At 46.0% G+C, this 12705-nt stretch overlaps 1 protein-coding gene and 1 long non-coding RNA gene across 6 annotated transcripts; both read left to right on the forward strand.

The window, feature by feature from the left end:
- Positions 1–299: 299 nt before the first annotated feature.
- Positions 300–8064, forward strand: LOC125528864 (pentatricopeptide repeat-containing protein At5g56310-like). Of its 5 annotated transcripts, XM_048693296.1 has the most exons (6): positions 300–2061; positions 2731–2909; positions 3020–3185; positions 3326–3478; positions 3610–3957; positions 4280–8064. In XM_048693296.1, exon 1 carries the CDS (start codon positions 335–337, stop codon positions 1766–1768), a length of 1434 nt encoding a protein of 477 aa, XP_048549253.1. In that variant the 5' UTR covers positions 300–334; the 3' UTR covers positions 1769–2061; positions 2731–2909; positions 3020–3185; positions 3326–3478; positions 3610–3957; positions 4280–8064. The 5 variants fall into 5 exon arrangements, with proteins under 5 accessions (XP_048549253.1, XP_048549266.1, XP_048549246.1 ...); XM_048693309.1 differs by having other exon boundaries at positions 3020–3478; positions 3585–3957; XM_048693289.1 differs by having other exon boundaries at positions 3020–3478.
- Positions 8065–9500: 1436 nt separating this feature from the next.
- On the forward strand, positions 9501–12443 carry LOC125538928. Its single transcript, XR_007296546.1, has 3 exons — positions 9501–11495; positions 11588–11766; positions 11857–12443. It is a non-coding gene; the product is annotated as an uncharacterized LOC125538928 (long non-coding RNA).
- Positions 12444–12705: the final 262 nt, after the last annotated feature.

Genomic DNA, 12705 nt, shown 5'->3' on the forward strand with positions numbered 1-12705 from the left:
AATGATTTCTTCACACGGGTCGCCGATCAACCACCTTGGTCAAAACGGATTCGGGTACGGAGCAACACCCGCTACGCCCGGTCCATCAGCCAAAAAGCGACGGAAGCCCGACACGCGCCACATGAGACAAACAGAGCGAGCAGCGCTAAGATTCGTGTACATCCGACGGCCATAAAAAACGGCCTGAAAGTGAAAATAAAAACAGCCGTCTGATTCTTTTTTCAGGGCGGGGAACTTCTGAAATTTAGAAATAGGAAAACTGCAAAACAATTCATGCGTGGATAAAACGAGGTGCGGGCTACTTGCTCTCAACTTCGCATTCAAACAGGCGCAAATGGCCGCGTCACCTCTCCTCCGCGGCGGCGGCGCCGCCGGCGCCGTAGTCCGTGGCCGCGGCCACGTCAGCCTGTCCCTCCTGGCGGACCGCTGCTCCACCCTCCGCGGCCTCACCGTCGTCCACGCGGCCATGCTCGTCTCCGGCCGCATCGCCAACGACGCCTTCGCGGCTTCCCGCCTCCTGGACGCCTACGCCTCGCTCTCCCCTCCGGCCGCCGTGCTCTGTCTCCTCTCCTCCCTCCCTTACGCCCCCAACTCATTCATGCTCAACACCTCCCTCCGCGCCCTCGCCTCCTCCCCCGACCCCGCCTCCGCCCTCGCCTTCTTCTCCCACCTCCGCCACTCCGCCGGCTCCCCCTACTCCCCCGGCAGGCACACCTTCCCCTTCCTCCTCAAGGCCTCCGCTCGCCTCGCTCTTCCTGTCTCCACGCAGATCCACGCGCTCGTCGTCAAGCACGGGCTCGACCGTGACACCTACGTTGCCAACGGCCTTGTCCGCGCGTACTCGGTGGCTGGACTCATTGGTGTCGCGCGGAAGGTGTTTGATGAATTGCCCGAGCGAAGCGTGGTGGTGTATACCACCATGGTCTCTGGCTATGCGCAGAATGGGCGGTACCAGGACGCCATGGGAGCCTTTGATGAGATGCTCAATGAGGGGTTCGAGCCTGGTGCAGTGGTGCTTGCATCGGTGCTGTCGGCCTGCGCACGGTCAGAGTCTGGTGGGCTCGTGATGGGGCGGCGTGTGCATGATATCATGGAGAGGAGGGGGATGGCGGCACCTGTGGGGGTGATCCTTGGCACAGCATTAGTCGACATGTATGGAAAGAATGGGGCGATCGAGGAGGCTGTAGCGGTGTTTAAGGGGATGCCGGAGCGGCATACAGCTACGTGGAGCGCCCTGATCTCAGCGTTGGCGCACCATGGGCATGGCAAGGATGCGCTGGCGATGTTCGAGCAGATGCGCCAGGAGGGTGTGCCGCCGAATGCAATCACACTTGTCGGGGTTCTGTCAGCATACTGCCACACAGGGCTGCTCGACGAGGCCCGCAGAGTGTTCGCATCTATGGAGGACTTTGGGGTGACTCCGAGCATCCAACACTATGGGTGCATGGTTGACCTCCTCGGCCGGAGTGGACTTCTATTGGAGGCAGAAGAGATGATACGTGGGATGACATGCAAGGCTGATACTATGATCTGGGGGGCTTTGCTTACAGCCTGCAAGAGCCACGGCGACATTGATATCGCGGAACGGGCTGTGCAAGAGATGCTGAAACTGGACCCCAACAACCATGGCGTGTATGTGGTGCTGTCCAACATATATGCAGATGCTGGGAGGTGGCAGGACGTGGATAAACTTAGGAAAGTGATGAAGGATGCACGGTTGTCAAAGATCCCCGGGTCGAGCGCTGTTGCTGGCTGCAGTGCCGGCTGACTATGGCAGTGACGGAAGACGTGTTGGCTTCATTGCAGCTCAGTGCTGATCAGGAAGTTGCTTGCTGTTCATGAACAGATTGACTGCCAGTATTTTATCAACATCGTGAACTCAACCAACTTTTGCATCAGGGGGCTAGCAATACTAATTCTTTTTGGTGAGATACAGACGAGTTGTTCACCATTGGGACCAAATTCAGCATTACAGCAGCAAGCCATCGCCTCATGCCACGAAAAATGGAACAGTCCATTAGAGAATCCCATAGAACTGCTTTTATTGCAAATAAGACCATCGTGAGTCACTAGATACACAATGATGGATAGTTTCTAGCACATCTTTTAATTTAATTAATTCCTTCCTTCCTACAATATGGCAATGTTCAGATCTTGCCATGTGTCCATAAAGAACAAGACAGGATGCAGGTTTATGTTTCCATGTATTGGAACAATGAAGAGAACTATGAAGCTGTAGATGTATTTTTTTAGTTTCTTTTGCAGATTATTGGTTGATGCAATATTTAGTTTGTATTCTGATTGATTGTCTCCAAATGATGATAATATATTATGGGCCATATGTGAAAAACATCTTTTGCCCAGTTCGTATATTCTCATCGAGTGCATTCACCATTGTACTGGTATAATTATTTGTTCAGATGTATGCATTTTGTTGGTGTGATCCAGCATTCCTTAATAGGGGTACGTATAGTGTCCTGTGATGCTAGATATTTGAGGTTTGGCTTTAATCAAAAACTTGGTTCTTTTAGTCAAATGCTTAATTTATTAGGTACAGTAATTGATTGTAGATAAACATAGCAATATTGATGCTCTGTTGTAGATTATTTCCCCCTTTTCTATTGCAGTAAGCACAGAGTGATATTTTGCTACAATTTTCCCTTCTTGCTTAGCCAGACGCTAATGCCTTCCTTGCAATGTGTACTCATCTTATAGCTTACTTTTTGCCAGACGCTGTTTTTTTTCCCACTTCACTCCTGTCAAGCATATCACTGTCTTGGCGGAAGACGGCAAACCAGATGAATGCATATCATTCTAGAATCGAGAGCGACCAGTGAGCTTTTCAATATGGTCATTGGTTGACAATGAGCTATTTAACTAAAGTGGAAACATTTCCATTTTTTCACAAGGTAATGTCACGATGCCAGCTCCTATGAAAATAAGGTCGATCAATACATCAATACGTCAATCTCAATTACACTACTTCTGTTGTATATCTGGACTCTTTTGGTCAATGCAGATGATGTAAGTCTGCACCATGACAGATACTTTGGCATTGTGCCGTATGAAAAACATGCTTCTTCCATCCGGAACATGTGTGGTTATATTCAGATCATCGCTGCTATTCATATGCCTGTGTTGAATGGTGTACTTACACTCCTCCCCAAAGATGCCCCTGACAACAGGTATGCGCATATCATTGTCCCAGTAGGCTGGAGATCACAGTATACCTGCTCAGCTAAAGGTCCACAGGATCTTTCTCTTTGTGATGTGCATCAGCTAGATAACGTTGTACTTCTCTAACCCTCTTAACCTCCTGTTGCAGGACCTTGCGTTTGTATCTGCAGACGAAGTGCACCGGTTTTTTCACCCTGCCAGGTGACAAAGTATCTATGGAAACCAACGATGTGCTGTTGTCTCTCACCCTGCCAGCTAACAAAAGGTTGGTGCTGTGGAAACATTTCCAGCTCTCCACAAGGTAATGTCACTATGGCAGCTCCTATGAAAAATATTCTGTGATATGTGCTTCACTCTCAGTTACACAACTTCTGTTCTATATCTAGACTATTTCGTCATTAATGTAGCTGATTCAAGTCTGCACCATGACAGATACTTTGGCACTGCACCAAAGGAAAACATGCTTCTTCCATCTAGATCCTGGGTGGTTATGTTCAGATCAACGCTGCTATTCATATGCTCGTCTTGAATGGTATATTTACACTCTTTTCCAAGATGCCCTCGACAACAGGCATGCGTAGATCATTGTTCCAGTTGGTTGGAGATCACAGTGGACCTGTTCAAGTAACCAGCCGCCCACAGAATTTTTCTCTTTGTGATGTTCATCAACAAATAATACTGTACCAAAGAAGTTCCACGGTTTGCCACCCTGCCGGCTGACAAAGTATCTATTTAAACAAAAGAAGTGCCGTCGCCTCTCACCCTGCCAGCTAAGAAAAGGTTGGTACTGTTCTCACTAAATAAGATAGATGTTGTTAGCCATGCTGACTGCGGATTTTTCTGCGTCATGGATTGCAGTCATAGATCTTGGCTCAGTAAACTGGCCTGGCAACAGTGAACAAATAGAAAGCTTAGGTTGTTTCTCTGGTCCAGATTAGGTACATGTCGCATCAATGAAGTACTTTTGATTGATTGGTAACAAATTGGAACACATTAGGGATCAAGCATAAAAATACTTGGTAACTTACAATAGGATGGGAGTACAAAAAGCACAATATCATTACACGGTTTCTTCATGGATTTGCTTCTGTTCATGTTTCAGGATGCCTGCGTGATTGAGGAGAGCCCAAACATGAGCAAGGAATTCTCCTCCTTGCGCAAGCCATTCGATGTGCACCTTGACACTGTCTGATGCCACGATATGGATGATGGTCTCGGCCCAGAATTCGGCCATCACCTTCCAGCGGATAAACATCATCTTCTATCTTCTCCAGCTCTTTCCCCAGCTTCAAGCCTTTAACGAAGATGGTATCTAAAATGCTATTATTGGTGGAAGTGGAACTGAGGATTTGTATCCCCGGGGCTGTTGCTGCTTAATATGCGAATTGTGGTATCGTCATCGTTGTTGCTTCTGGAACCATGGAGGACAGTATCTTCATTGTTGCTGCTTTTGGAAACATTGACGACCTAGAGCAATCTATCCCTACTCGGCTTCCACCTACAAAGCATCTGTCTTAGTTCCAGTTGCAGGCAACTGAAGTGAAACAGTGTGTCCGTAGAGTTCCCAGGAAGCAAATATGGGAGGAAGGACATCAAATGTGCACAATATCTGGATAAAAGTGACCGCAACTTGCTGGTAGTTATCTGTGTGGAGCTTCCAAAGACTCAGTGTTGCAGTATTCGAGGCCCCATTGCCCTGACTGGCTTCATTGCTAGCCTTGCCTCGCCCGACTCCCCTGGCATCCTTTTCTCGCCGCCACCACCGCTATCACCGGCGGCCTCGAAGCCATCTGCCACGGAGAAGCTGGCAAGATGCAGTGGTCACTGCCAAGCCCACTGCAGGTCTACTGACGATGGACATGGTCAAGCTTGTCTTGCTGAAGAAATCTTGTGAACCCATCGATGAATCGACCGCCACCTCTGCTGCCCTGAAGAAGTATGGAGATTTGTACCAGCAGCCGGTCACGGCCTTGATGGACGCCGCCAACCCTGCTCGCAAGATGGGGAAGAAAGCTGATGTGACTGCGTCTTGAACCAAGGGTCCCCATCGGTGAACGACCTACCCATGAAGATCAAGGATGAGGCTGCCCTTTGGGCTGGTGCCGGTGCGTTAGGACTTAGAGCCATCACCCCCCAAACGTGGGATGTCCACTGATTTGCTCACGAACATTGTAACTGCCTCCTAGGAGGATTGGAAGAAGCTCTGCTTGGGGAGGCTCTGGCAGTGGCTTGATCGGCTGCCTCTGCTAGTCTCCAGCGCCCCCACTGTTACCAATGTTAGATCTTCCACTTCGTTATCAGCTGCCCTCTGTTGGTTCCTGTCTCTGTTCTGCGTCACCCCTGTTCCTTGCTTAGTGCTGCTGCACCTCTGTATGCTGTGTTTGTGTCTTCAGAATTCAGATTCTGGTGTCTGTTCACTACTGTTTGCAATGCCGGCTATCCCTTGGGCTGTTTGTTTGCCATTCGCGAAGACTGTTGTCCAACCGCTTTGCAACGCCCCCACCGCGATGATCCCTGCAATGTATATACAACTTATTAATTGGAACGTCAGAGGGTTAAACAACCTGGCTAGAAGGAGAGCGATTCAAAATTTTATTGCTGACCACAACTGCAACTTGGTCTGCCTCCAGGAGACTAAGTTGGCTGACCTCTCCCCTGCTCCGGTCACTGAGATCCCTGCCAGCAAGTTCTCTGCCAATGTCATTTTCAAACCGGCTATTGGCACCCGAGGGGGCATCTTGGTGGCTTGCCCTGATGATTTTGCTATTGTTCATCTGCAGTATCACCTGATTCCTGCTTCCACAACAATCTCTGGCCATCGACCCATTATTCTCAAGAAGATGCACATTGGGCATTACAGGGGATTCAGATTTGAGGCCTACTGGGCAAGTCTTAATGGTTTCAAAGATGTGGTCCAAAAGGCTTGGTGCAAGCCTGTTTTTTCAACTGGCGCTGTCAAGAATCTGCATATCAAGCTATGTAGGACCGCAAGAGTACTGAAGCAATGGAGTAACAGTCATGGACGAGAGCAGAGATTTAAGGAGAAGCTTGCAACAGAGGTGATTTTCCAATTGCATCTTGCTCAGGAGGACAGGGAGTTGACTCATGTTGAAAGAGATTTCACACCACCCTAAAAAACAGATTGCTTGGGTTTGCAGCAATTGACAGAGCTCGTTGGAGACAAAGATCAAGGGTTACCTGGATCAAATCTGGTGATGCTAATACCAGGTTATTCCACTTAAGGGCAAATGGGTGAAGGAGAAAAAAATCACATGCCAGTGCTCTCCAATGACCATAGAATTCAGGTCAATGACCACCCTGAGAAAGCTCAAATTCTTCTGATCCATTTTAACTCTCTCCTGGGTGAACCTACTCCAAGTGTGTTGGGCCTCAATCTGGACTCTCTACAACCTCTCACTGCTAATCTGTTGCACCTAATGAGTTCTCCATGGATGAACTTAAGTTACCATTTTTGCTTTGCCCACTGAGAAAGCTCCTGGACCTGATGGCTGCATTGGTTTTTTTATTTGTAAGATCTAGTGTACTATTGTCGGCATGGATCTGTTGAATGCTATTAACCAGTTGAGATTGCTCCAAGGTGATCATTGGCACTTATTAAACTCCGCAAACATTGCCCTCATCCCAAAGAAGGGGGCATTTGTCTCTGCTGCTGATTACAGCCCATAAGCCGCATGCATAGTGTGGCTAAGATCCTAGGGAAGATAATTGCTACCAGGCCTGCTCTTGCCTTGCAATCTCTAGTGTCAAGCTGTCAAAGCGCATTTATCAAGAAGAGATCTATTCAAGACAACTTCCTGTTTTGTTAGAAACATTGTAAAGGAAGCCCACTGCAAGAAGAAACCCCTGCCATTCCTCAAACTCGTCTTTGCCAAGGCTTTTGACAACGTTCATTGAGATTATCTCCTTAACCTGCTTTAGGCCTTTAGTTTCAGTGCTAGATGGAGGGATCTGAACTCCTCCTCGCCTGCTACTTACACCTCTGGAGTGAACCTTAATGGAACCCTTGGGAAACCTTTCCATCACAGACGTGGGCTGCGACAGGGAGATCCGCTTGCCCCAATGCTCCTCATTCTAGCCCTCGAGCCACTGCAGTGAATCTTTGCCAAGGCTACTGAATGTAGACTTCTTTTGCCCGTCATGCATACAGCATCGAAGATGAGAGCCAGTTTCTATGTGGATAATGCTGCCTTCTTTTTAATCCCTTGCAAGAATTAAGTCAACAATGTCTCTGCTATCCTGAATTTTTTTTGGATCAGTCTCTGGCCTCAAGATAAACCTAGCTAAATGCGTGGCCTTTCCTATCAGCTACCAGAGCCTGGATCTCGGAGATATTCTCTCTGGATTTGGTGGTAAACTGGGGTCCTTCCCCTGTAGCTACCTGGCTCTCCCTCTTGGCACTATAGATCCCTGCACAGGTTTAATTGTCAGCCTCTGCTGGATAAGTATTCGACCAGACTCAAACCGTGGAAAGGCGAGCTTATGTCCAGGGAAGGACGCCTGGTCTTGGTCAATGCGGTACTCTTGGCCCTTTCTACTTACTTTCTCACATTCCCTCAAAGTGGTTGATCAAAAGGATTGATAAGACCAGACGCACCTTCCTTCCTCTGGTGTGGTGAAGAGAGTGCACATGGCAGTAAATGCCTTTTCAATTGGACAAAAGTATCTTCCCCGAAGGATTATGGTGGTCTTGGCATCAAGGATCTTGATCTGCACAGCCACGCCTTGCGACTCAGGTGGCTATGGTAGAGCTGGGACAACTCTGATCGACCATGGAAAGGTTTCCCAGTTCCTTGCAATGAGACTGACAGGCGCCTTTTTGCTTCTTGCACCGCTATCAACATCAAAACTGGCACACTAAAAGACCTTGACCGGAGCTCTACAACCTAGCTGCCCTTAAAAACCTCTCGGTCCAAGATGGAATGACGACTGACAGATGGATGAGAGGCCTTCGGAAATTAAATTCTGAGCGCAATTTAACTCTTTCATCAGGATAGGAGCACTTGTTCTCACTAGTCACCTGGGTGATGGCCAGGACATTATAACCTGGAACCTCACTGCTAATAACAGCTACTCTGCTGGTTCTGCCTACAGCACTCAATTCCTTGGAAAGATCAAGGACCCTAGACTGCACAAGGGTTGGTCTGTGAAATCTGAAGGAAAAGTGTGCCTTTTCATTTGGCTGCTTCTCCAAAACAGGATTTGGATGGCAGATAGATTAAGGGACAGGGGATGGCCACATGCTGTGGTGTGCCCTATGTGCGATCAGGTTGGTGGAAGTGCAGTTCACTTGACGCTGATTTGCCGTTTTGCCAAGCAAGTTTGGTGCGTTTTGGTTATTTTGCACGCTGCTGCTGCGGAAGCTGCAACGATCAGTACCTCTATCTTCAACTGGTGGCACAAAACCTCAAGAGTCAAGATACACCAAGAACATCTCAGGTCACGACCATCGTCTATGTTGCCTGGAATCTATGGAAAGAGAGAAACAGGTGCATCTTCAAAAATGGGACTATCTCGGTTGAGGGGGTTGTAGCCCTGATTAGGGTTTAGGGTTGAGCAGGCATACCGCGAGTAGTCTGCTGCTGCCCTCTGATTGTTTTTCCTTTTTCTTGTAACCTCTACTCTGTACAATTTTTCCCTCTACTATATTGAATTGGCGGAGCTCCCTCTGTTGCCCGTAAAAAAGAAGTGCCAAATAAGCATAACTATGGTCTGACTCTGATTCTCTATTGTCCATGAGAACTCTCCAAGGACACCATTACACTCCAATGTTGTTTCTCCATTAGTTTAGAGGACTACAGATGCAAGATATCTGCAAACAACAAACTATCTCGCTCTTGACAAGACCAGGAACTACTTTGAACGTTTTACTCTTGAGTTTTCTTGGGAACTGAAGATTCAAGATGTAGTCGACAGGGTAACAGAGCAGAGAACCAAGATTGGCATGCAAGCAGCCTTCAATTACAGAGGTCTGTCCAATCTTATTTTGCCAATATCCGAACACATTAATGTTTGCCAAGAATGTTTCCACTTTTCCAATATCTGGCCAGGTTAAACCTTCTAAGAAACCAAATAATGAGTGGAACAAATTTGCAGGTTCATCTCATCCAGCCACTGCTTGTCCATCGCAAGAAAAGCAATACGGTACAGCAGATCTAATATATTACACGTCAGTAAACCTGTAAATCAGATATTGGCATTCTGTTCTTCCTCTGCAAGTTTCTTTTGATTACATGTATGCATGGTTTACCCCTAGGGTCACAAGAAAATTCACTGACATGATTTCCGCGTATGGTTAAAATGGTCTTTAAAATTCTGTAGAAACTTTTGCCAGAACTGATGTGCATACTTTTTGTCCTGGGACTATTTTGATTATTTACATGTAAAGTGTTCATACTCTTTTCTGTATACTCTTATCTTTCATGTTGTTTCTTTCTAACATCATCACTCCAGCGGAAGATGCCGTGCATCATGTAATGTAGCAACACCAAGAAGGCCACCATCAAGGCGAAGCTGCAAACACACAGAGCAGGTCTCGACTCCAAACCTATTTGTTATTTATTCACAGATCCCATAAACATTTTCTTAGTAATTTGAGATTTGTAAATATAATGCCTTAGTTTACAAGTCTGTTGCAAGAGGATGTGTAGGTGTAGCATCCTTTTTGTTTTCAATGTTTGACTTCATTCTCATATGGCTTTGGTGCTTAGATTATGCTTACAACTCAAGCCGGTTTCACCTGAATTTATCATACAACGTGGAACTAATTAGAGCTGAGTTCTTGATGCTTACTTTGTGCAACTGAAGAATAAAATAACTTAAGTTCCATCTGTGTCCCTGCTCCTTTTTGCAACGTTTGGTTTTGTTCTCTTCAACATTATTTGCTTCAACACGATATCAGTTTAGCTAAATGATTGGATCAGAGTAAAAATGGAGTTACAGCAATGGTCCGTGATGTCCTTTTCTGCCATGTTGGTTCCATGTATTTTGTTGCATTCCTTTTGTTAGAATTCTGCATGCTCTTTTGCTTTGTTGTGAAAATTCTAGCTGTGTGTGGGCCTGTGGCATAAGCTTTTCTTATGGGATGTGGTGAAGTTTCTGCTCCTCTGGAAGGTATCGTGTTATTTCCAGTGAGGTGCATACGTTGACAGTAGTTTTGACAAGTAATGGCTTTTTATAATTATTCATATGGTAATTGCTAGGAACTTTGAGCTTCCAGTTCTAAGAGAGGCATTTGTATTTACTTAATTTAGCCTTCAATTTGTTTCGCTTCATTGCAAGAAATTTCTGATGCAAAAATGGATTTCCTCCTACATTTTCCTCAGCAGCCGCCACACTTTCTTTTGAGTTGCGACAATCGAAAAGTGCATCAGAGAAGCCCCCATAACTGCTCTTATTGCAAATAAGACCATTGTGCGTCATTAGATACACAATGATGGATAGTTTCTAGCACATCTTGGAATATAATTATTATTTTCCTGCCTACAATAGAGTGGCATTTGTCCATGAAGAACAGAGTGCGTGTAGCGCAAGATAGGATGTACGTGTATGTTTTGATGTACGGAAACAATGAAGAAAACCATGAAGCTGTAGATGTATAATTTTTTTGGTTTTTCAAGATTATTGGTTGATGCAAATATTTAGTTTGTGTTCCGATGGATTGTCTCCAAATGTTGCTAATATTTTATGGACTATAGGCAAAGAACATCTTATGCCTAGCCCGTACATTCTCATCGACTATATTCACCGTTGTACTGGTATATGTTGTTTATACGCATTTTGTTGGCATGATCCAACATTCCTAGAAAAGGGTAAGTATAGTGTCCTGTCATGCTAGATGCTTGCTGTTTGGCTTTAATCAAGAACTTTATTTTTTACTTTGCTGCTCAATTTTTTAGGTACAGTAATGGCTTGTAGATAAGCATAACGATATTGGTTATCTGTTGTTGATTCTTCCCCCCTTTTCTGTTGCAGTAAGCACAAAATTTTTGCTACGATTTCCCTTTCTTCCTGTCTTTGCAATGTTAATCAAGATTTTGTATTAATGAGCCTTGTCTAACGCTAATGCCTTCTTGCAATGTGTAGTTGCCATGATAGCTAACTTTGCATATCTTTTTGTGCCTGCTTGCAAGCCGGCCTCACTCCTGTCAAGCATATCACTGTCTTGGGGGAAGACTGCAACCCTGAAAAATGCATATCAGTCTAAGTCAAGAGCGGTCAATGAGCTTTTCAATATGGTCATTGGTTGACAACGGAGTAGCTATTGAACTGAAGTAGAAACATTTCCAGTTCTCCACAAGGTAATGTCACTATGCCAGCTCCTATGAAATACGTGCTTCACTCTCAAGTACACTACTTATGTTGTATATTTGGATTCCTCTGGTCAACGCAGCTGATGCAGGTCTGCACCATGACAGATACTTTGGCATTGTGCGGAGCCTGGGTGGTTATATGCATACCATCGCTACTATTCATATGCCTGTGTTGAATGGTGTACTTACACTCTTCTCCAAAGGTGTCTCTGACAACAGGCATGTGTAGATCTAGAATTGTTCCAGTGGACCTGTTCAGGTAAACAGCCGGCCCGCAGGAATTCTCTTTGTGATGTTCATCAACAATATAATGTTGTACTTCTCTAACCCTCTTAACCTCCTGTTGCAGGACCCTGTACTTGTATCTGCAGACACCAAAAGGCGCCCCGGTTTGTCACCCAGATAGGTGAAAAAGTATTAATGTAAACCAAAGAAGTGCCATCATCTGTCACCCACTCACCCTGCTAGCTCACAAAAGGTTGGCACTGCTCCCACTAAAGAATGCGGATTATTCTGTGTCATGGACTGCGGCTGTAGATCTTTGTTCAGTAAACTGGCGTGACAATGGTGAACAAAAGAAAAACTTAGGTTAATGCTCTGGTCCAGATTAGGTACATGTCCCACCAGTGAAGTACTTTTAATTGATTGGCAACAGCTTTTCAGGCACATTAGGGATAACACTTGCTAGCTTACAATAGGATGGGTATACAAAAAGCACACTATCATTACACAGTTTCTTCAGGGGTTTGCTTCTGTTCACGTCTCAGAATGCATGCGTGATTGAGGAGAGCCTAGACATGAGTAAGGAATTATTCTCCTCCTTGCGCAAGCCGTTCCATGTGCACCTTGACACTGTCTGATGGCGCGATATAGATGATGGTCTCGCCTCAGAATTCGGCCACCACCTTCCAGCGGAGAACCTCATTTTCTATCTTCTCCTCCAGCTCCTTCCTCAGCTTCAAGCCTTTAACGAATATGGTATCTTCGATGCTATTATTTGTGGAAGTGAAACTGTGGGGTTTGTATCCTCGGGGTTGTTGCCGCTTGATATGCTTCTGGAACCGTGGAGAGCAGTATGTTCATTGCTGCTACCTTCAGAATCATCGACAACTTTGAGCAATCTATCCATACTCGGCATCCCCTTCGAAGCATCTGTCTTACTTCCCATTGCACGCAACTGAAGAGAAACATTGTGTCC

The sequence above is a fragment of the Triticum urartu genome, chromosome 1 (assembly GCF_003073215.2).
Source record: "Triticum urartu cultivar G1812 chromosome 1, Tu2.1, whole genome shotgun sequence".
NCBI classification, from domain to species: Eukaryota; Viridiplantae; Streptophyta; class Magnoliopsida; order Poales; family Poaceae; genus Triticum; species Triticum urartu.